This window comes from Astatotilapia calliptera, chromosome 12 (assembly GCF_964374335.1).
Source record: "Astatotilapia calliptera chromosome 12, fAstCal68.1, whole genome shotgun sequence".
Lineage (NCBI taxonomy): Eukaryota > Metazoa > Chordata > Actinopteri > Cichliformes > Cichlidae > Astatotilapia > Astatotilapia calliptera.
This window is the reverse complement of record NC_137433.1, coordinates 22,409,905-22,433,507: the sequence shown is the minus strand read 5'-3', so window position 1 is coordinate 22,433,507 and position 23,603 is coordinate 22,409,905. Positions and strand designations below refer to the sequence as shown.

Below are 23,603 nucleotides of genomic sequence, written 5' to 3'. Positions count from 1 at the left end.
ATGAGCACAAAAGGTTTTTGTCCTGGAACCACAACAGTGATATTTGGGGGGGAAATCTACGTCAAATTTTATGTTCAAGGCTTATCAAAGCACAAAGCCCTTCATATGATACATATTGTAGAAGCGGTCCATGTATAATGAACCACAACCCACTTGCGGTTCAGGAGTTAAAGCGAGTTGTCCAATAATCACAGCAGTTCAGTGGCTGTTCCTGTTGAAGCATCACTGAGCAAGAGTGTAAGAACGGGTGAAAAAGCTTTAACTGAGCAGTGTGTTTGAGACCAGCTAGTTTGTACGATTTTCTGACCACATTTAAATGTGAATGTTATATAAACAGACTCAACGATGGTGACAAAAAACATCCAACTGTTTGCAATGAGGGGCAAAATTTGGAGGTTTTCAGACCAATCTTTTCCTGTTGCAGTACCTCATACATTAAAACCTGATTAGTCAGATGATAATTTAAAAGCACTTAAGACAGAAGTTGAGTCCTGTTTACTTTCTGACAGTCATGCAACTGACCATTTTCTAAAAGAAGTTGATGTTCACATCTGATTGTCAGAGATTCTCACAAAACATCACAACACTCTCCTACTGCCCAACATCTTACAGCCAAAGCACAACCGTCACGAAAAATGCAAGGCAGGATTTCTTGTAATTTAAGTCGTTTTTAGGAATAGTTCTCCTGGTTTCTTGAAGGACATTTAAAGCTCTTCTTTGGATGTTGGCTGGCATTTGTTCTATTCTCTGTCGAGATGATCCCATACTGTTTCATTACTGTGTTTTTCTCTACACAGCTAACCTTTTACTGCACTGGCAGTGTGTTTGGGATCATTGTCATGCTGAAAAATACATTTACTGCCAATTAGATGCTTTACACTTCGTATTGCATTGTCAAAATCTGATGCTAGTCCATGTTTGAAATTAAATCAGTTTTGATAAGATCTCCAGCAATGAAAATGCATCAATGTCACCATGTTTTATAGATGGCTGTAGACATTTGTGTCCTACCTCTCTCTAGGCATCCTCCATACATATTGGCAACAATCTGAAGCAAAAAGTTAATTGGATTCATCACCCCATAAACCACTGATTTCGAATCCAGTTCTTGTGTAATATGTCATACCTGGCTGGTTAAAAAACTTGGCTTCTTGACAGCCACCCTTCCACTCAGACCAATTCCAATGAGGCTACAGTAAACAGTAGACGGATCGACTTGTAACGCCGTTACTTGTAACGCCGTTATTCCCATCACTGCTCATAGGTCAATATTAGGTGGCTTTAAACAACAACAACAATCATTCTTCTGAAAATGGTCAGTACAAGGCCTGGACTGATAATGAGTGAGAAAGCAAGACGTAAAGGAATGGTGGGTGGTCTAACACGAACACATTTTGCACAGTGCTACATTGACTTTTCATATGCACCTCTTTCACGTGATGACTAAAAAAAGTTCAAGGCTGTGCTGTTTGTGAAAATGATTAATGCTTTAAACTATAATCAGTGACTCTAGTCAGGAATTGCTCAACGTGGCACCCATCTTACCTCATCCCAGGTTTACATTCTGTGCAGATATTGGAGGCTGTACACTTCTTACAGTTCTCCTGACATCGCCTAAAAATGTTGGAATCTGGAAGACACACAGTGCGCGAGTCATACACAGCACATAATAGGAACCAGAAGTCTGGTTGCATTAAAAAAAAAAAAAAAAAAAACAGCAGGGGAATAGAGGGGAAAGAGTGATGAAGAGTATCAGTTGGAGTCGAATGTGTGAGGAAGACCAGCGAGTAAAGTTATGAGAGAATATTGAGAAGAAGAGGCAAAAAGGACAAAAAAGGAAAAAAAAAAAAAAGAGGAGGAAATCGAGATAGCGAGATGAGGGGTGAAAGGTTCTGTGGGGCTGAAAGAAGATTATAGTGTTGAGGGAGGATGGGAATCTGGATGAATATTTCAAAAGGCAGACTAAAGTCAATGACACGCTTTGACACAAAGCACATGGACTCCTCTGTAGCAATGGTGATTGCCAAAAAGTTATGCTAATAACATGTTTTATCATTCCCTGAAAGGACGAGGAGACTGTAAGTAAGAATGCTGGTTGGATTTTTTGGATTTTTAGGAATCCTTACAGGATGAAGGAAGGACATGAGCAGGCTACGGACTGGTTTCCAAGAAAAGTTGGACGATATGTTGTTGTGGCATTTTGGCTCAGAGCTGTAGGTGAACATTAGAGTGTAATTTGGCTCATCAATCAATATAAATTCTTTAGAAATTGTAGGGTTTTTAAAATGGGTATAAAAACCATCTGCTGCTGATTTCTACCCTTCTCCATGTTATATCAGGGTTTCTTGAATATTTTTGCATTTTAAACAATTCACAAAATGATTAATGATTAGAAAAGATTTAGTGAAACCACAATAAATAGTACAATCCTGGTCAAACGCTTTGTCATTTAGTATATATGCACTAATTTTAACATCAATAGCACAGCGAGCCTAGCTTACATTGGTTTATCCGTGATATGGTAACAAAATAATGTCAACGTTGCTGTCAGAATGTTAAAAAGAAAATAAACTCCAGTTTTCTTATTTAAAAAAAACAACAACAACCAAAAAACCCTCGGCTATGCTGCCATTCCAAAAGGGAAAATGTACCCACTACATCTTGGCCTGTTAAAATGTTATGATTAAACTTGCATCAGAATATCTCAGATCTGCTGCCAGAGACTCTCAGAGCTGCCAGGGCTTACACACTATCCTGGCAAATACAAAGACATAATTATAATATATACATAGTGTCAGTCTCTCATTTCTGGTTTGTTTTTATTAACAAAAAAAAAAAAAAAAAAACACTGGCAAAAATTCTGAACCCGTAAAGCGCATACTTTCTGTGAATACTACTGCACTACTGAATACTTTACATGCCAGAATTTAACACAGGAAGAAAAAAAAGAAAGGAAAAATGATTGTAAACCTAATCCAAGCATAATCTTCCTGCAGATCTGCTTTATTTCATGTTTTATTCCACTTTAATTTGACGTAGCCAAACGGTTCACTACCACAAACTTTTCAGTTCAGCTTGAATCAGCAAGTGCATTACAATAAACAAGCGGCTAGACATTACCTCAAGGGTACAATGGCATCATTCTGGTGTGGTGAATGAAAGCAGACTGGTGATAGTTACTGCTAAGGGTGGAGGTTTTTAGAAACCTCCTCCACCATTTACAAATGGCAGTGTATTTCTCTACAGTCGTAATCTAAGGAACTTCAGGCACAGATGATTGTGCAGTGGACACGGAGAATAACAGTGAGATTTTGGCATTTTAAGAAAACAAGTGCACAACAGAAACACAACTGAAGTCCCAAGAAACTTATAACAAAACTGTGTGACAGCCTGTAAATAAGAAATGCACAGCCACCGTGATGTGACTAATTGGTTTAAAAAAACCTGACGTTTTGAAACCGAGTGAAGCATAGATCTGAGTGAGAAACAGTAATATACTATAACACATTCCCTGCTTCTCGTTTATGTTACTCTAATGTTTATTCGGGGCGTTCGTGGCTCAAAGAGTTGGCAGTTTGTCTTGTAACCGGAAGGTTGCCGGTTCAAGCCCCGGCTCGGACAGTCTCGGTCGTTGTGTCCTTGGGCAAGACACTTCACCTGCCGCCTACTGGTGTTGGCCAGAGTGGCCGATGGCGCGATATGGCAGCCTCGCTTCTGTCAGTCTGCCCCAGGGCAGCTGTGGCTACAACTGTAGCTGCCTCCACCAGTGTATGAATGTGAGAGTGAATGAATAGTGGAATTGTAAAGCGCTTTGAGGGCCCCGAAAAGCGCTATATAAATCCAATCCATTATTATTCTACGAAACAAACAATGTGTTTTCTTAAATAAAATCTAAAACTAGCGACTGAGACCATAAACCTGTCGGGATGTTTTTTTACTTAGGGAGTCGCCCCCTGTTGGGTGTCAAAAAATATGCAGGATATGGCACTTCTGCAGTAGCTTTACTTTTCAGACCCAGAGGTTAGCCATGACAAACCCGGTGTGACCTGCGGGGAAACCTACCGCTGTCGAGGTAGAAGCCGTCAGGACAGTTGGCGACGCACGTGTGGGAGCCCTCGATGAGATTAAAACCACTCCTGCATGTGGTGCACTGGTCACTACGACTACCAACACAGGTCTCACAAGAGGAGGAGCACTTCTTGCAACGTTTCCTATCATCACGGAAAAATCCACTGGGGCACTCCGATACACACATCCTGGAAAGAAAAGTCATTGAAGACAGGAAAAGTATTTACATTTAGAGCATTAGGATAACCTCCTTGAGATGGAACATGTCATTTTGGAGGTTTTGAAGACAAATATAAAGACAACAAAAAAAAGGTGAGGGAAAAAAAAAATTACAACCTTATACAAAAGGTTGTAATTTTCAGATTGATTAGTCAACGCTGCGCAAAATAAGTGAACAGTTACACTCGGAAACATGTTTATGCAAGTTTAACACTCAGGTGGAGCTCAAAACATCAAAGCTTTTTTTTAAAAGAACTTCTTTGGATACAAAACAGGAAGACTTAGTATAAAAAAAATGAAGAATGGAAAAAAAGGTGTCATGAAAGCATGTAAAAAAAAAAAATCTATAGCACATTTTTCTTAAAGATTTATTGAGGCTGTAGTTTCCTCTGAAGGACAGCGTTCTTCAGCAGCAGACCAGTGAAGACCAAATCAAAACCAAAGACCGAAATGTAAAAAATAAATAAATACATAATCTCTGCAGCAAATATGATCTAAAATGCAATAAAATATCTGTGAAGTAATGCAAAAATAAATGTGTGCGTGCAGGTTTTACACAACGAACAGGCCAACATCTACTGAATAACTTCACAGCTCCTTAGCACCCCATCATTTTAACCCGAGCTCACATCCTGAAGTAATGACCTCCATAGAGCTAAAGAGCAAAAAAAACAAAAAAAAAAACGCACACACAAGCGTGCACCTTCTGCCAAAAGACACACACTGCACGTGTGTAAGTACAAAAGACATGCTTTTATCCTCCAACTTAAATACATGCCTGGTTTGCTGAAATGGTTATATAAAAAGAAAAAAATATCTTTTGTAACAACAGCATGTACTGTAGTGTAACCTCTAAACCCAGGACACCAATTAAAACTTCAAACCTTATTTTGTCTCCGACACACTGATTAAACATGTAGAAGACAATAGAAGGGAACTTTGAAATTCAAACCTGAATTTAGGCAAGAAATTTGGAAAGCCAGAAGGGTGCGCATTCAAAATGTTGGCCCCCTGTACATGCCAACAAAGCTAACAGATCTAAATTCAAATGTGTACTTTATAAACGGTTACAAATATTTGCATATTATTATCCCTCAACAAACACCGATAGTTCTCTCAGAACCTAAGAAAATGTTTTTAAAATGTAATCGATTACTATTTACAAGCTGATAGTTTACCCTGAGAATCAAACTCAAAAATACATAAAAAGAAATTCCAAAGACCCCCACATCCTTTGGTGTATGTGAAGCATCAAACACGCATGTAGGGATGTAATTATCTGATGACTAGACGCTGCTGCCACCCCTCCTCCTTCCTCCAATCTTCATTCATCAATTGCTCCCTGTGGTGGCAGAAAAGGGCAGCACACCTCTAAAGTGAGCTAATGATAAGGCAGCACCTAAGCTTGCACATTCTCATGCACCTGCATCGGCCTGTCTTTTATTAGACCAGAGACAGGCCGACACAAAGGCAATTACTACAGACTTTGATCCCGGGGGGCAAGCACAAAATGTAGACACATGCACAAATTTACAGTCACACACGGGCTTGTATACACACAATTAAGAAGGGGAAAGGACAAACAGGACACACCGTGACTGACAGCGTTTCTCTTATCAGACTGACGTGGTGTAATTAATCAGGCCACCATCAGGAAAGTTTCCAAGCTCACCATGTAACAGTCTCCTTATATAAAGCACAGTGCAATGCAAAGCTTCCAAAAACTCAGTAGCCAGTTCTCAGTTCTTGTTTTTCTCTCTCAGATTTACTTGTCAAAACGTAGAAACACTCTTTTTCTGGATTCACATGAAAATAAATAAATAAAATGCACTAAAAATAAACGCAGATGTTAAATTTCTGTAGGTTTCCTAATGATCAAACCCAATCACACAAAACAGGCTGGCGAACAGATGTTTCTCTGAGGTATGTAAACAACTGAAATGTTGCCTTCGGCTGGTTAAGTCTACAGATCGAGGGATTTGTATGCACCAATGTTCACTTTACCTTTGGAAAACTATCTGATTGAAAGCCCCTCAGCTAATATTGATCCGTCTGCTCATTGGACCTCTTACTCCTAAAAACGATCAAAAGACGAAGCAATTGCTGGGCCAGACATGGGTTTTCCATGTGTTGCCTTTAAATTAACAAAGGAGATGGCTCAAATGGCTCTGTTGGAGTTCATTAAACAAGATTTTTTTTGGCATTGTGGGTCATAGGGTTTGAGCTGATCCAAGTAGTTCTAGCTCCTAATTCTACAACGAAGAACATAAAGGAATAAAAGTTTTGCCAGGACAATCATTCAATCATTTGTTTTTTAGTCTGTGATTAGTTTTGTTTATTCATGTGTTGAAATCTTTTATCTTCTTTGTTAAAAAAAAATCTAAGAAGAAAACCCAACAGTAAGGCACTTTTCCACTGCTCTCCTATTTAGCATGAGGTTGTTGCCACAGTGGATAGTTCGATACGTCTGACTTAGCACAGATTTTATAGTGGCTGGCCTTCCACCCTCGATACTCTCATTTATCTGTGCTTGGGTCTGGCACTAGGAGCATACAAGCCCGTGAAGTCACTGAGGCTGGGTTCTTGTCTCCTCCCGGTCTCGAACCAGGGTTCTTTCACATTTAAGGAGAATGTATAACCAGACTATAACTAGATGGCAACCACTTGGGTCGAATCCGTGAGTGCAAAGAGACACGTGTGGACATGTTACACTCATCGGTGGAGACTTACTGCAACATGTAGCAAAGTATTTGCAAACCTTCACCAATTTGCCTGAGAGTGACTGCAGTCGAATACGGCTGACTCTGCAGTCATCCATTTTTTTCCAAATTGCAAGGACTCTACTGTCCTAACAGACAGACAACCATTTACACCCAGATTGACACCTTAGCTAATTTAGAAATGCCACGTGATGCATGTGTTTGCACTGTGGGAGAAAGCTGGAGTACCCAGAGAAAACCTACATGTGGAGGGGGACAGCAACAGAGTTAACACAAAAAGTAAATCCCTATTCTGGACCCAGGACCTTCTTGCTGTGATGAGCCAGTACTACACAAGGCTAAAGCACACCATGTAAAGCTTTTCTGGCAGAAAGTCAAGTGGCGTAAAACAAAGAGTGATACAGTTCGATTCTGAAGGTTTGATTTTGAGTAGATGTATACACTCAAGGAGCAATATAACTTCTGACAATCTAAAGCAGTCTGACCTGGTGTTGTTCTTGAACTTGAGGAAGTAATGAAGGCAGTTAATGCAGTGGTGGGGTCCAGGACCCCAACAGCCATTCTCACTGCATTCAGAGTCACAGGGGCCTGGATTCAAATACAGAAAGAAAAAGGGGTTTCAAGTCTTATAGCCTCTTAAAATGATCTATTTTAACTGATTGCACTTCAAAAGTACCCTTAAATCACAAACTACAATACTAATATTTTGACACAACAGCAGGGAAGTAAAAAAAAAGGCAATGACAAATATGTTACTAAAGGCTGCTATTGTCACCAACCCTGCTGTGGGCGGCAATGGATTTATCACTTACCAGGGTACTCCTCTGGGAATTCCTCATCAAGGTCTGCAAACTGAGGCTTATCTATGTGCCCAGTTGAGTACGGGTGCACAGAGGTGCCATACAGCACCAGTGACCACTCCTTTAGCTTGCCTGAAAAGACAAGATGACATTTATAAAAGTTATCCTAAATAGAGGTATTTCGTTATCTCCTTGCGGTGGGTAAATTGGGGTGTTCTCATATTTATATTGTAGAGTTACTGGTATAATCAGGTCACACTATAAACCCGACTACATTTTTACGCCCTGCATTTTCAGAAACCACCGCGAAACGTTTTAATGATACCCAAGGAAAGCTAGGTAGTTTATATGGCATTACAGTGACTGATGTAACAGCTTTTAAGAACCTACTACTCTTCATCTGAGACAGTAAATTAGTGGGTAATTTCAGTTACAAAATTCACGGCTTCCCGAGCAACATGCATGGCCCTGATGGCACTTTACCTATTCCAGAGAAAGTTAATGGCTCTTCTGCTTCTTCTGTTGCCATAACATAAAAATCAATGTTAAAAAAAAAATGAATACAACATGATTCAGTTAAAGAAACTATTCACACTGTCATACCAGGCACTTTCTGGCTGCGAAGTTGTGAAGGTGAGTCATAGATCTCTAGGACCCAGTCGCCAGCTGCCTTCTCTCCCCAGCAGTGGGTGGTCATAAACTCCCAGTTCTTAAAACCCTCCATGGAGTGATCAAACAACCTGTGCATCAGAAGTACACACAGTTACAAACACACAGACACTTATCGGATGAGGAAGTGTTTCAAACACTGCAAATACAAGAGCAAACAATCAGAGCCTTTAATGAGCTATGCGCAGTGTACAGTACTGAGATTTACTAGAGGCTAAGTAAACCTGTGAAAACTCTGAATTCTGATTGGTTGGAAGATGCTGATTCACTTTTTATGAGCAAAAACTGTTGATAAAGTGTTGTAAACATAAACTCAGTGGCCACTTTATTTGTTACACCTTGCTAGTACTGGATTGGACCTTCTTTTGCCATCGTGGCACAGATTCAACAAGCTGTTGGAAACATTCCTTAGAGATATTGGTCCATACTGACTTGATAGCATCACACAGATGCTGCTGATTGGTTGACTGATGTGAATCTCTTGTTCTACCGCATGCCAAAGGTGTCCTGTTGGATTGAGGACCATTGAGGGCATTTGAGTGTAGTTAATACACTGTCACATAGAAGAAACTGGTTCAAGAGGATTTATGCTTTGTGACATTATTCTGTTGTAAGCTGGATAGATGGTACGCTGTGGTCATAAACCAATAGGCATGTGGTGTTTAAATGATGCTCAGTTGGTACCCAGGGGTCCAAAGTTAAGAACCTGAGGTTGAACCATTATTACAAAGCAGAATGATCCATTTGCATTCCAAATTCTGACCCTACTCTAAGTCACAGAGAAATTGAGACTCATCAGATCAGGCAACATTTTTCCAAATGTTGCCGACCAATCTACTGCTTTCCTATTTTGATCCAGCTTCAATTTCCCATTTTTATCTGACAGTAGTGGCACACAGTGTGGTCTTCTGCTGCTGCAGCCCATATGCATCAAGGTTCAATGTGCTGTACATTCACAGATGCCCTTCTGCATATTATGGTTGTAACGAGCGGTTATTCGAGTTGCTGCTACCTTCCTATGACCTTAGGAAGGCAGTTCTCTCAAAGAGCTCCCACTCACTGGATATTTTCTCTTTTTCAGACCATTCTCTGTAAGCCCTAGAGATGGTTGCGTGGGAAAAATTCCAGATGATCAGATCAGTTTCTGAAATACTCAGACTGCCACAAACAACCATGCTACGGTCAAAGGCACCTTTATTCCCCATTCTGATGTTCAATTTGAACTTCAGCAGGTCGTCTTGCTCTTGTATACATGCCTAAATGCACCCAGTTGTCGCCATTTGATTACCTGATATTCGATATTTGTTTTAACAAGCGGCTGAGCGGGTGTTCCTATTGAAGTGATATATTTGCCACTGTTCAACTGCAGGTAAACTGTAGATGGTAAACACCAAGCTTCAGCTTGAGGTCTTAGAGCCAACAATAACGACCAAAGATGGGATAAAACCATGAATATATTAGTTAAGTGATGAGGACTGTATGATGGGCTGAGGGTTGCTTTGCTTTTTGAAGGGAGAGCAGCTGTTTTTCACATAAACCACATGATTTTTTTTATTATCTTAACACATTCCCATCTGTTGTCAGTTGATCATATTTTTCCTAAATTAACCAGACAAACTGTGGGGAGTACTCCACAGCAGACCAATGAAAAAGAGATCTTAGCTGACCTAAAGTCCGGCGATGGTATTAATTTAATAGAAAATAAACAGATGAAAGAATTAATAACTGAAGATCAGAAACAGTGTACTTCAGCCCATAGAAGTTGCAGATACTGCTGTTAGGTAAGGAGTTTAATTTGATTTTCATTCATTTTCAAATTAATTTTCTTTTTAATAGAAATACTCTGGCACTGGCAGCCCTCATCATCATCACACAAACTTCAAGCTGTTCCTGTCTGTTGTGGCACTCAACTGCATGCTCTTTGGTTGTAGTAAGTGGACTTTGGACATATTCAGATAAACATGCAACTATATGAAAGGACGTGGCAGGCATGAGTCAGAAAAACTGGTGGATTGAGCAAGTTTTTTTCTGAAGAGTTTAAATTATACAATTGAGTCCTATAAGATCAACGTAGCTTCAAGCTATGTTGATCTTATAGGACTCAGATGTATAAGCTATAGAAGCTAATATATATATATATATAGTTTCAGAAGGAATTGCAATTATTAGGTACCGATGTAGATTTATCGCTAACATATAAACCCCTGTTAGACTCCTCTGTCATGACAATATGCTTTATAAATAAATCCCTAACCCAAATATTAAACAGATTAAGGTCAGCTATTCTTCCTTAGATGGAACAGCACAAACCCGCTGGGCTACCAAAAATTATTCTCAAAGGCGTTGGTTTGGCAATGTATAATATACACATGCATGCATTTTTAAAAAAAAAACTAAATTAAAAAAAAATACATAAAAAGAAAGTGAAAAAAGTGATCTTTTATTTCAAGTTCATGAAGCTGAACCTTTGAAAAAGATCATTCACAGTAGCTTCTGTACCTGTTGGCAAGCAGCTGAGACTTTGTCCCTGAGGGTGAAGTCAGGTTGATTGACAGGTCCCCACGGCGAGGGTGTGTAATCGTGATGCGTACGACCACATGCTCCAGGTAGATCACGTGATGGTTGGGGTTGTCAGTGCATCCTGTCGCCTTGTACACGGACCGAACCACGTGCTCTGGACGGATGGTTCTGGAGGAAAACAGAGTGTAAACATCAAAAGAACCAACATGCTGCAGCACAGTTTAACCACTTTAAGTTTTTCAGAATCAGAAAACTTTGTTATTCCCAGAGGAAATGATGTGGTCACAGCAAGGACAGCAGTGAACAAGTACCACTATCACAAAAAAGCTCCAATAAAAAAATATACACAATATATAAAATAATAATATAAACTTGCAGCTGTGGCGTCTCTCTTACCATACTGACAGTTATTTTCTCTGCAAGGGATGTGCAGGATTTATCTGCCCAATATCACTCTACATGAACTGAGGCATTTTAAACCTTAGACTGTGGCCGTCTCCATAGCGATACGGCTCTAATTGCCATGACACAATTAATGTAATTATAAAGTTTCACTTCACTTCTTTTGATTTAACCTCCGAAAACCAAAGGGCATGCAAAAAAAGAGAGAGAGAAAAAAGTCCATATTAATATTTCTCATTTCTTGAACCTCACTCTGCCAAAGAAACCAAGAACCTGAACATGATAAGAAAGACAAAGAACATTATTTGTTCGGTCTGCTATGCACGGCTCAGCAGCAGAAAGCTCACCGAGCAGCCAACATAAACATCTAATGGCCCCTTGAATAACATCTGTGCTATGATTTAATAGAGCAGCGATACAGCACCAAAACCTGGACGAGTCCACAAGAGGGGACAATGAAAACCATCTTGCCAGCGCAACACTTTGGAGAAAAGGAGTCACACATGGAGCAGCTGAGCCAACTTAACACATCAGCTCACTGCTGCCAATGGATTACATGCAGCGTTTACTCACTGGAAACTAAAACATTACACTTTCTTCAAAACATTACAAAAATGAGTTACTAAAATAATTTCTTGCAGGCTGGAGGGGGTTGAGAGAACAGCCATTGAGTTCTGTTGTTTGATTATATATTGAATAGAATAGAATAGAATAGAATAGAATAGAATAGCCTTTATTGTCATTGTACAGAGTACAACGAAATTGGAGTGCCACTCCCTTGGTGCAAGTTTCAATAATAAATATAAATGTAAAATATAAAAAGTACAAAAAAAACAATCGTAAGTACTCAAACAATAGTATGTACAATATATACAGGATAGCAGCATTAATATAATGACAGTATGAATAGCAGCATAATATAATGACAGTGACGGTATGGAATAGGTTCAATTGTTTTTGTGCTTATTTACTACGGTGATAGCTCTGGGAAAGAAGCTATCCCTGAATCTGTTTGTCCTGGTTTTATGTGACCTGTACCGTCGGCCTGACGGTAATAGTTCAAACAGTTGGTTGCTGGGGTGAGAGTGGTCCTTGATGATATTGCCAGCTCTGCTGAGGTACCGAGAGTTTGCAGTGACCTCCAGGCTGGGCAGAGAGCAGCCAGTGATCTTCTGGGCTGTGTTGATGACCCTCTGCAGTACTTTCCTGTCTGCAGCTGAGCACCCTGCATACCATGTTGTTATGCCGTACGTTAGGATGCTCTCTATGGTGGCTCTGTAAAATGTCACCAGCAGCCTCTCCTCCAGGTTGTTCCTCCTGAGCACTCTCAGAAAGTGGAGACGCTGCTGGGCCTTTTTAACCACCGCTGTAGTATTTGCAGTCCAGGAGAGGTCATCAGATATCTGCACGCCCAGAAACCTCATGGAGTGTACCCTCTCCACACAGCTCCCGTGAATGTAAAGTGGGGCCGGGTCTGCTCTGCCCTTCCTGAAGTCCAAGATAAGTTCTTTAGTTTTCGTGGTGTTCAGTTGGAGGTTGTTAACTGAACACCACTCAGTCAGTCTGTTGACCTCATCTCTGTAGTCCGACTCATCCCCCCTTGAGATGAGTCCAACCACTGTGGTGTCATCTGCGAACTTTATGATGGTGTTTGAGAGATGGGTAGGGGAGCAGTCGGATGTGTAGAGCGTAAACAGGAGGGGACTCAAAACACATCCTTGTGGAGACCCGGTGCTGAGTGTGATGGTGCTGGACCGGTGGGGGCCGAGTCTGACAGACTGTGGTCTATTTGTCAGGAAGTCCTTGATCCAGAGGCAGATGGGGGTGGAGAGTCCCAGGTGAGACAGTTTCTGGACCAGGATCTCCGGGATGATATGATTGAATGCTGAGCTGAAGTCCAGAAAGAGCATTCTCACATAGCTTCCTCGGTGCTCCAGGTGACTCAGCGCAGTGTGGAGCGCTATGGTGATAGCGTCCTCGGTGGAACGATTTGTCCTGTAGGCAAATTGGTGGGGGTCCAGAGTGGGAGGCAGACCGGCCCTGATGTGCTGACAGACCAGTCTCTCAAAGCACTTCATCACTACGGGCGTAAGTGCAACAGGCCTGTAGTCATTTGGGCTGGCCACAGCTGTCTTCTTGGCGATGGGGATGATGGTGGAGGTTTTGAGGCAGGGCGGGACGGTGTTTGATGACAAGGAAAGGTTGAAGATTTTAGTGAAGACTCCGGTCAGTTCGTCAGCACATGCTCTGAGAACCTTTCCATATTGGAAACTTTTTTGAAAGATTCAGTTTTAAGCGTTGCAATCACGACCACGACATTTTCTAGTTATGAAGCCATGCGTACCGCCAGTAAAATTGCCCCGAGGCAATTACAAACTAGCCCGTGATATCAAAAGCGATTCCAGGAGCGACACTTCCTCGCATTTGGCTCGATAATTGATTGAGAACAACAGTAACAAAGTGGCTTATTTCATTAATAAAAATAATCAGCTTTGGCTGTTCAGACCGTGTAATTAATGCTGGTCTGCTGATTATTAATTACTGCTAAAAAACATCAATTTGTTGTGACTGATGTGTTTGCAAAAGGCCAACACTGGCCACCAAGATGAAAGTAATGATTTCCGCTGAGAAATGCTGCTTAAATTACCCGAGCTGGTACGTTAAATTAATCTGTCTCACATCGGTTAGAGCGGTGAAGAAAGGAACGACGGCGATTTATAATTAAAAGCAGCACATGAGCAGCACACGTTTTCCTGAATGCGGAGAGGAAAATAATCTACGATAATCTTTCCATTTGTCCCTCATCTCTATCTGAGCGTTTCCATAATGGAAGTCTGAGCAGCTAATTGACGCAAATACTTTTACATAAAGTACAAAACAGAAACAACTGTTGGTGGTGAAGCAGATTAGATGGAGCGAATAACAGTGAACACACTGAATGTCCGTTTTGATGACCATTTGGAAAGCGGTCAGCGGTAACATCTGGGGAGTCTGGAGCCGACAGAACAGCTCTGCTCTATGACACCGCACAGATAGCTGAACCGTGCGTGCTGGGACCGAGCAGATGCACGGCTGATTACCACCAGTCTGATTGCACTCGGATCATGCAGTTTTCCTGCTGCATACTCCAAGTGGTGCTGAGATCAGCTGCAGACAGACATTACCAAACGTGGTCAGAGGGGCCAGCCAGAGGGTGTGTGGGAGCACAGCAGTGAGGTGATGACTGCACTTATGTCGCAAGTTGCACTAGAAGCACAGAATACACGCCCAGAGAGATGTGGCAGCAAACTAACTGCACATGTGTGCCTGCTGTCGTCTTTTCTTTATTTTTAAACAAACTCTTGGGTTTATGGAGGAGGTCGTTTCGCTCCTTTTGGGACGAATCCAGATTTGAAAATGTGTCACAGATAAAACTTTTATGATTGTTTTGCCTTCACTTCAGAAGCAAAAAAAACAAAAAACAATACAACGCCTTTTGTTTCTGGTGATTGCTTACTTTCTTCTTATTGTGGCTTAATGGAAGTGTTACTTCTGTTCAAAAACAATGCTTTAATCCCATTCACAGCACATATATTTCTTCATTACCCACCAGTAAGGATTGCTTAACACAACAGCCTCCGACAGGAGTTAGACTTTTACATAAGCCTCATATGGGCTGGCTTGTGCACTGGTGCAGAACAGACAGAATGACAGTGATAATGGTGCAGTCGCTGGCCACTGAGCCTTCAACTGAAAGCAAACCAGTTCGGGGCCCAAGTTCAGCCAGCCTGCCTAACACAGAACAGAGCTCAGGCTTCCAGCTGCATCAAGAATAACAAGTTGTGAAGCCCTGGCTCTCTCTATGCAAGTGTGTGCACATATGCGTGTGTGTGTACACACACACACACACACACACACACACACAGTAAAGGTCTTATGTGAGAACCACCCTGCCAGAACTAATGCTTGGCCCCTATCAAGGTACAGCTTGCACAACTGCACTCTGAAACACATGCCAGTGCAAAACACCAGAGAGAGAAAGAAATAAGAAAGAAAATAGAAAGACAGTACAACTGAGAGGGGGGAACAGATTGAAACAAAGAGTGGGGGCGGCAGGGGCTCTCACAACAGCTTACAAAATCTGACTTAGCCAGAATGAAAGCATATTTAATGAGACTTGTTGGTATATGAGGACACTAGATGGGATCAGATTCCTTTGTGTCATAGAAACTGTACATATACATATACTCTTTTAACAAATCACCCTAGCAGTAGACATCCATGATTATTTAATGCAGGAACACCAAGCTTTTAATTTAATTGGCGAAATTTTAAAGCTCTTTTAAAACTGTTGCTACAAAGCTGGATCACTCCAGCTTTGTAGCAACAGTTGGGGGAGGCTGTTTCCCATATCCCGTGCTTCCTTAGGGATCATTTTGGAATACCAACTACGAACATCGCTCATCAGCTTACAGAGTTTAATGATGCTTTTGTGACTGAACGGAGTAAAATTCCTGCAGCCAGGTTCCCAAAGTCTGATCTCGAATCTGCTTCAAGTGTTTTGTCCACATACTTATGACTTATAAGAGATTATGCAACCTGCCTTATGTTTTACCTGATTTGTCGGTCTGCACTCTCCACACAAACATGTTGAGTGGGAACTTGCTTCCATCGCTCCGCCTCCTTCACCATCGCCTCGGCATCCATCAGGCCGAAACCATACAGGTGGCTGACTGCAGGAAACAGCAGAAAGTCACAGGTAGTCAGGCCGATTTATTCGATTGTTTTTGGCTACGAACAGTTTGTCAGAAGAGGGTTACATCTTAAAGCTCCTTAAGAAGATTTTGCGTTTTTAAGCAGCCACAGTACAACATCGGCGTCAACATCCTTTTACAGAATCTGGCCTCACTGGGTAGCACCAGGTTGGACGAAAGAGGGGTTTATTTGAGTCACTGTTGCCTTCCTATCAGGTCAAAGCAGTCTGACCAGTCCTCTCTGACATCAACAAGGTATTTTTACCCAGACAACTACAACTCCCTGGATATTTTCTTTTTTTTGAAGCACTACGCCACATTCAAAGTCACCTAGCTCCTGTTTTTTGTTTTTAAACCATCGGTCAATCTCATAACCAGTCTTCAAATGACCATAATAAAAGGCAAGCGGTTTCATAAAGAAGAGAAGATGACTTTTGAGGTTATGTCTGATGTGTCACAGTAGCACAAAGCTTTCACCAAGTACGGGTGTCTGAAGACAAACAACAAAAAGAAAAAAGAAAAAAAAAAAAAGCTCCATTTAAATTGTACGTGCTTCACATAACCATAGCTCCTCAACAATTTTGGTCTAGCGGGAAAATTCAGATGCTTCCTGACAGATGAGAATTAGTCCAGACGCCGCTATAACACTTGGGTGATAAAGGGTTAAATCACCTTGTTCCTCATTGTGATGCTCATTGTGAACTTAAGCAGGTCATCTTAACCACACCTACACCTCAAAACTGAGCATGTGATTGCCTGATTAAATATGTTAATGTGTTCATGAAGAGGTGTGCCTAATATAGTGGCCGATGAGTGTAGTTGCTTTTAGAGTCCTACAATTGTTGCCCGAGAAGAATCAGAACGCGTCAACCAAAGTGAAACTCTATCACGTACGTTTTAAATGCCCCTCTTAGTCAGAAAAGAGTTAGAAAAAAATAAGACTGCTTATATGTACAGCTAATCAAATATGAATTCCTTTCATACTTCCTCACCCCTCCTCCTCTCCTCTGTCACTTGGAAAATCTCCAGGCACACTGGGCCTGCAGCTTGGCTGACCCTTAGTTCTCCCTCTCTTGGTTTCTCTCCAACACACACACACAATAATACACACACACACACACACACACACAGGTACGCACTCAAAGTTACAAAATAGCACCCACCACATGGACCCTGACAGATGGCAGCTGGCAGCGCCGTACTTAAGCAAGCAAGAACAAGACATTTTTGGAAACTTCTCATCAGCCGCCTTCAGAATAATCTAATAAAAATATACATTTTCACAATGCAGTAATTGGTTAGTTAAGATAAGATCTGCTGAAAAAGAAATTCCTTACATCATCCTCCTGTGTTCAAACTGATCTGACTTTTCTAACACAGAGCTGTTACGTTTCCTTTTTACCTTTACCGTCAGCTCCACCTGCTAGAGAAACAGCTCAAAGGAAGCTTTATGTGAAAGCTCTACTGGCTCTGTTCTGTGTAACGTTTATTTGTTTGTTTGATATTCTGGCGGTATGAAACGAAGAAGCGCAGATTCCCAGCAGTAAATCAAAAGCCTCAAACAAATATCAAACACTACTAGGGGGGGGGCAAAAAAGTCAGCTTTATAAAGACAAATTCCAATTAAGTTAAATCAACTTTATTTCAAAGACGTTTTTTAATGATTATCACCCATCCAGACTTCAAACACCGCACAGTGAACTTCTTGAAAATTAATTAAAATCAGTCACATAGGACTTGTAACCGATTATTTTTATTGTGTAGAGGCACTGATAAGATATTGAAATTCAATGTGGTTCATGGTTGAGAAAACACTGTGGTAGATGGTCTGAATTCATAAGCAGATATATTTCGATGCTCTCTTTTTGAGCAAGAAGTAAACAGGTTTGGATGCAACAGAGATTCAAGAATTTTACTGCTTTCATTTACGTCTGAGTGAGTGAGTGAGTGAGTGAGTGAGTGAGTGTTTACCATTGTAACCAGCAGCATTCGTCTTCCAGTCAGGAGCGCTGAGGTGTCCGGCTCTAGAGGTTTTCACAATGATATGCTGAACGTCTCTCCATGATAGCAGAGGACTAGCAGAGGAAAACACAAATAAAAAGAAATCCATCGATTTATTAACGAAAAAAAGAAGAAGAAACTTTGCTTAGCTGTCCTACACTACCGCTAAATATTTGAACTGCCTTCACAAAAGCAGGAAGTTATCCAGCAATGATAACGTTGATTAGACATTAAAAAAGGCAGAATGGAGATAAAGACAGACAGACAGATCTTTGTTGTGAGAGTTAACAATCAGACATCATCGTGGCGGGGAGGGGAGGAAGAGGCGGCCGTTGGCTAGATGAAAGGAACGTTGGGAAAAACAAACCCAGTACAAAAGGTGAAGCGGGTTAAAAAAAACAAAGCAGAAAGACGAAATGTAGGTAAAGAAAAATGAATATACAGTAGGTGGAAAATTACTGAGAGAGAAAATTACAGAGGGCGTAGATGCTTGTTCCGTCTCTAGTTTCTTAGATCTCACGTGAGATCCATTACAGGATGGCAGCCATGTGTCTCAACTCCTTTGATGTCCAAATGTTACATTAAAGGAAAAAAAAACAGGAAGAAGTGGGTCACCAAGTTTCCTGGGATTCCCTTCCATCTCATATGCTGGCCAGATGCTCTGTTCTCTCCCCTCATGTCACTCCCTCACCATCTGAGACCTCCAGAATTTGCAATTCCCCAAAGCTTTTGACCTAAAACTATGATTTTAGGCTTTCAACCTCACATTTTAGTGTTAGAGCCTAACAAAATAGACCGATATCTGCCCCAATTTCGGGCAGATATAGACAGGAACGAGGCTTGTTGAGTTGCTAACATTAGAGGAGCTACCTGCGGTCTGTGAAACCTGCTGTACAGAGTTTTGTTTCACCGCCAACTGGCTATGCCTGTGATATATGCCTCCAAGGAGGAAAGCAACACTGATGGTAACCTGTGTTTGTCGCTAATGGCTTACTTATTAGAATGAATGCAAGATAGATTAACTCTTCCTAACGGTTTACCTCGTATACTTATTCATCCTGATAGTGCACCAATCAGGTCAGGCAAACAAAACATTGTGTAACAAACCAGCATAGCAAATAACCAGCAAATAAATAAATAAATAAATATAGATAAAAAAACAAAAAAAAAACAAAAAAAAAAAACAACCAAGCCACAGAGGAGGTGCTAGCGGCTGGTGCTGTGCGACTCAAATGTAAACAAATGACCCCACTGTAGCGCTTGCTAGCTGTGCTCCACATGACAGAAAGAGCAAACGGTGACAAACTGACGCTTGCTTGGTAAAGCAGGACTATAAGCAGTTCGTTAAAAAGCTCCAACATCCCAGGTAGAAAATGTTTGTGGGTTTTATTGTGTGACAATTTTGTTAGAAGTTTGAGCTACTTTAGTTATTGCTAATCATAAGTGTCATGCAGCTGTTTTCATTTCCATGTAAAAACACTACAGTAGACTGCTGCTGGCAGCTTGTTTCAATAGATTCACACTTTAAATGTTGAAGTGTGTCAGTGGTAACAGAAGCTCATTGATAAACATTACTCACATTTATAAAGTTACTGCCTACAAGCTAAAAGCATTGATAAAACATTCACTACATTTTTAAATATTCATTCAGAAATATTGTTACTGCTAATTTTCTTAAAATGTGATATAATTTGGGGGCCATATTGTCTACCCCCCTACCCCTATTGGAACCCCAAAAAACACAACAACCAGCTGATCCAAGCAGGGCAGAGCATAAACAAGAAAATAAAAAAAACTTTAAAAATAAAATACATGTGATGAATGTTTATGTTTCATGTGTCTCATCAGGAACAAAAAGATTTTTTAATATCCAATTTTTTTAAGTCTTAAAAATTCCACACTCGTCAGGTTCCAACTTGGACCCAAGCAAACCCTAGAATACTTACTTAAAAATAAATAAATAAAAAAAATCTTTTAAGAGCTTAGAAAAAAAATCTGTCCAGCATTTCTTTCTTTCAAAACGCTGATTTAATATAAAAGATGGACACAGTTTCTGGGTCTGATCAGTAAAACCAATGCAGAAACAAAATCTTTCTAGAAGGAAGTCTGAAGGTACGGCTTAGAAACGCCTTCAGAGACTTAGATGAGAAATTATTTGAAGCATCCTGTTTATGTTCAATTTCAAAAGTCGCCAAAAAATGTATCTTTGTTTCTCCTCTGATACGTCGACTTCTACCTCCATCTTTGCTGCTGAGGAATCCTCCCATAGATTTTAATTTCACATTCTTTGACTTTGAACGCCCCTCTAATAATGTCTCTAGTAGTAGCGCCTTAAACCTGCATTATTTATGATTGCCAGCAGAGGTTGAACCCCCTGATTGGTTAGCATCTTAGAAAATCTCCCCTCTGCCCCCTGTCATAAGAGCTCAATAAATAATCTCCTGATGGGTTAATGGGTCTTTATCATCATTTTTGTGTCTTATTTAATTCCAGTGTGATGTTTAGTTTGTGAATTATGGCCCAAATTGGAGTAAAGTAGGTGATAAATTATGTTATGGTTTAGGGCAAGGCTCCGTCGGGATTGGCAAGTCTCTACTATATGAGCAGGAAGTGTCAATGAGCATCTCAGTCAGATCCACCCTTTAGAAAGCACGTTAGGCACAAAGCATCAAGATGGTGTTCAACTTCCTCAGCTCGAGGTCTTAAGACAGGACTTCACTAACCTACAGCTGACACCACGGAAAATATAATCAAATTCACTTAGTTATAAGAGTTTATAGTTTAAGCACTTTTTGCAGGACATGAGGATGATTAGACAAAAAAAGGAGATTTTACAACACATTTTCTCTTTTTTCCCCTTTTTAAATTTCTAATAAAATCCAGAGAAAAGAAATCCCCACAATGCCAAGAATGCAACAAGACATTTACAAGCTGTTACACATGCCCAAAACTCACTAATGCTCTCGATGAGGCCAGACTTGTAATTGTAGAACAGACCTAATGTCTTAAAATAAAGTCAAGTAAGAAATAAATAAGGGATGGCAGCACAAATAAGTCCAATGAAAAGTCAGAATAATTAATGGTCAGATCAATATTAATAGGCTTAGCTGCCAGTGTGTAATTATGGGTCCATAAATGTTTTATGGTCATTAATTAAAAGTGACTTTGGCATCGTTATCTAGGCCATGACTGCCTTCCCATAAACAAGCCAATACTAATTAATGGAACAGCTCACATGCTGGGGGAAACCGGCAGCAAATCAGACATCTAATATAGGTTTCTTGGTGCTTCTCTCAAGCGTAATTATGGCTGAAAACACACAGGGGCAATCTGAAGGGAGACAGCTAAAAGCACAGTGACAGAAGAACGAGAAGTGGGTGAAGCAAAACACTAAGACTCCATCTATTTTCTACTCTTACTTCAGTCCAGTGATACAGTTTTTCATGCCACTCTCTTTAATTTTAAATCTGAAAATGTAGGGGGGGGGGGGGACTGAAATCCATCTGTCCCTGTTTTGGTTTCTTAAAATCTCCCAGTAGATGAGGTTCATATGTCAGGCAGCTCATTCTCATTTCTTGTTCTTTCGTCAGTGAAGCCTTTGGTCTCCACGTTCACTCTCTCTAACGTTTCTCCATTTTAAGGACACAAAGCTTGCTTTAAAAAGCTTGCCGTGCTAAATCTAGCACTCACTGAAACATCTTAAACTTGGCAAAATCCACAGAGAACATCACATGGGGCAGTTTTCTGAAGTTTCCCATTCCAATCTTTGCTCATACCAACAAAGATTGCCTCAAAACGGAGATTGTAGTGAAGTCTAGCATAAGGGCATCTTGATGTGTTTATCACAGAGTTTGCTCGCCCTCATTCACCAGATAAGAGCCGATATGATCAGTACGAGACAGACTTTTTCTAAACCGTTTACCCTTTTCGTCTTTCATCCTATCCTTTTTGAATAAATAGGCATGGAGGGGAAAAAAAGATTTTGGAGGAGTAAGAACACAGAGCATTGTGACTATAGTAAAGGCAGAGAAAGTACCACAGAGACGACGTGAATGCCAGCAAAAGAAGAAAGCAGGCAGACAAGAAACAGTGTGTGATAATCTTGTTGAGGAAACAGGCTTATGTGTCCAGCACTGCCTGGAAACGGAGAATATTTTCTACAGGGAGGATTTGGATTGGATTATCCAGGTTAAACGAAGTGACCTCAGCTAACTGAGCCGCTCAACATGTGATGATGGGCCTAATTCAGAGTCTCTGCACCTGCACTGTTTCCAATTCATGAATGTATCACACACTGAGCCCCTCAACAGGTTTAAAGTGAGAACAGGCCAGCACAGAGCACCCAGGGCTTTGAGAAGACATGAACGCTTAACTGAAACCAACTGGGGGACAAAACAAAGAAAAACCTGTTTGTTCTTAATATCTGTCTCCTATTTTTCTCATCTCGCTTCTTCACATTGGCACTTTAGTCAAATCTAAAAAGAAAATAAAAAGTCCCTGGGAAAAAGACGCCCAAAATGTCCTATCTGCTTGTTACAAATAGCTTAAAAATCCAGTAAATCTTTAGTGTTGACCTTATTCTGCCAAATTAATTTAGCTGGCACAGTTTGGGTCCACTTGACCTGTTATGGCTCGGTCACACTAGTAGAATGAGATTGGATGTAAGTGTGTGGTTGCAATCACTCTCACACAGGTCGACAAAGGTTTGCAAATAACTATTGTCTAATTTATTTTTTAACAAAAGTGTGCTAACATACTAACATGCTGAGTGTGTTGTCTGCTTCTAATTGTGGACTCAATTCAACTGGTTGCCAACTGCTTGTATTCTTTATATACTTGGATATAAAAAGCTGAAGGTTGCTGAGCACCTGTGTCATTCTGCAGCAGCTGCGTCACTATTTGTGGAGGAATTTCTAAATTTTTGCTTCACATCTGTGGGCTTTGAACTGGGCTCTGAATGCAAGTAGTTTATGTGAATGCCTGTGTATACAGACACAAAGAGATGTTTACCTTATCATAGTTAAATCTCTATATTATTGCAAAAAGAAAAAAATGCAGATAACGCGACACAAACTGACAGCAGACTGATTGTCTTATTGCCGTTTGGTCACCTTCACTATCACACACCAGCGTAGTCACAGACCTGGTCCCCATCTTCAAAGCAACCGTTTCAAAAGCAGCGAGATCCAAGTTTGCTGCACACTGTTGCAAAAATTTTGGTTGTGCTGCCATCTCACTGTTAATGTAGCATTAGGGAGAGGTCATTACAAATACAAAGTTGTTTACAGTGATAACGCCTCCATCAACAGGGCACGAGGGGGTGACCGAACACACCAGCTCTCCAGATTTAAACCTGAAGGGGAGATTTTAAACCAATGTGTTTGGCAGCACTCTTCTAATGAGGGAATGTGCTCATCCATCCAGCAGAATCAATGCCAAGGTCTACTGGATTTTCTTTTAATTTGTCACAT

At 40.7% G+C, this 23,603-nt stretch overlaps 1 protein-coding gene across 1 annotated transcript in view; it reads right to left on the bottom strand.

The window, feature by feature from the left end:
• The window catches only part of pcsk5b (proprotein convertase subtilisin/kexin type 5b), an 86,271-nt gene that overhangs the window by 24,864 nt on the left and 37,804 nt on the right, over positions 1 to 23,603 (bottom strand). Inside the window, exons 10-17 of the mRNA XM_026187563.2 lie at positions 18,103 to 18,206; positions 15,993 to 16,110; positions 10,976 to 11,164; positions 8,411 to 8,547; positions 7,820 to 7,939; positions 7,493 to 7,595; positions 4,063 to 4,256; positions 1,546 to 1,630 (exon numbers count right to left, since the gene is read on the bottom strand). Coding sequence (XP_026043348.2) covers positions 1,546 to 1,630; positions 4,063 to 4,256; positions 7,493 to 7,595; positions 7,820 to 7,939; positions 8,411 to 8,547; positions 10,976 to 11,164; positions 15,993 to 16,110; positions 18,103 to 18,206 — 1,050 coding nt within the window. The remainder of the gene's footprint in view (positions 1 to 1,545; positions 1,631 to 4,062; positions 4,257 to 7,492; positions 7,596 to 7,819; positions 7,940 to 8,410; positions 8,548 to 10,975; positions 11,165 to 15,992; positions 16,111 to 18,102; positions 18,207 to 23,603) is intronic.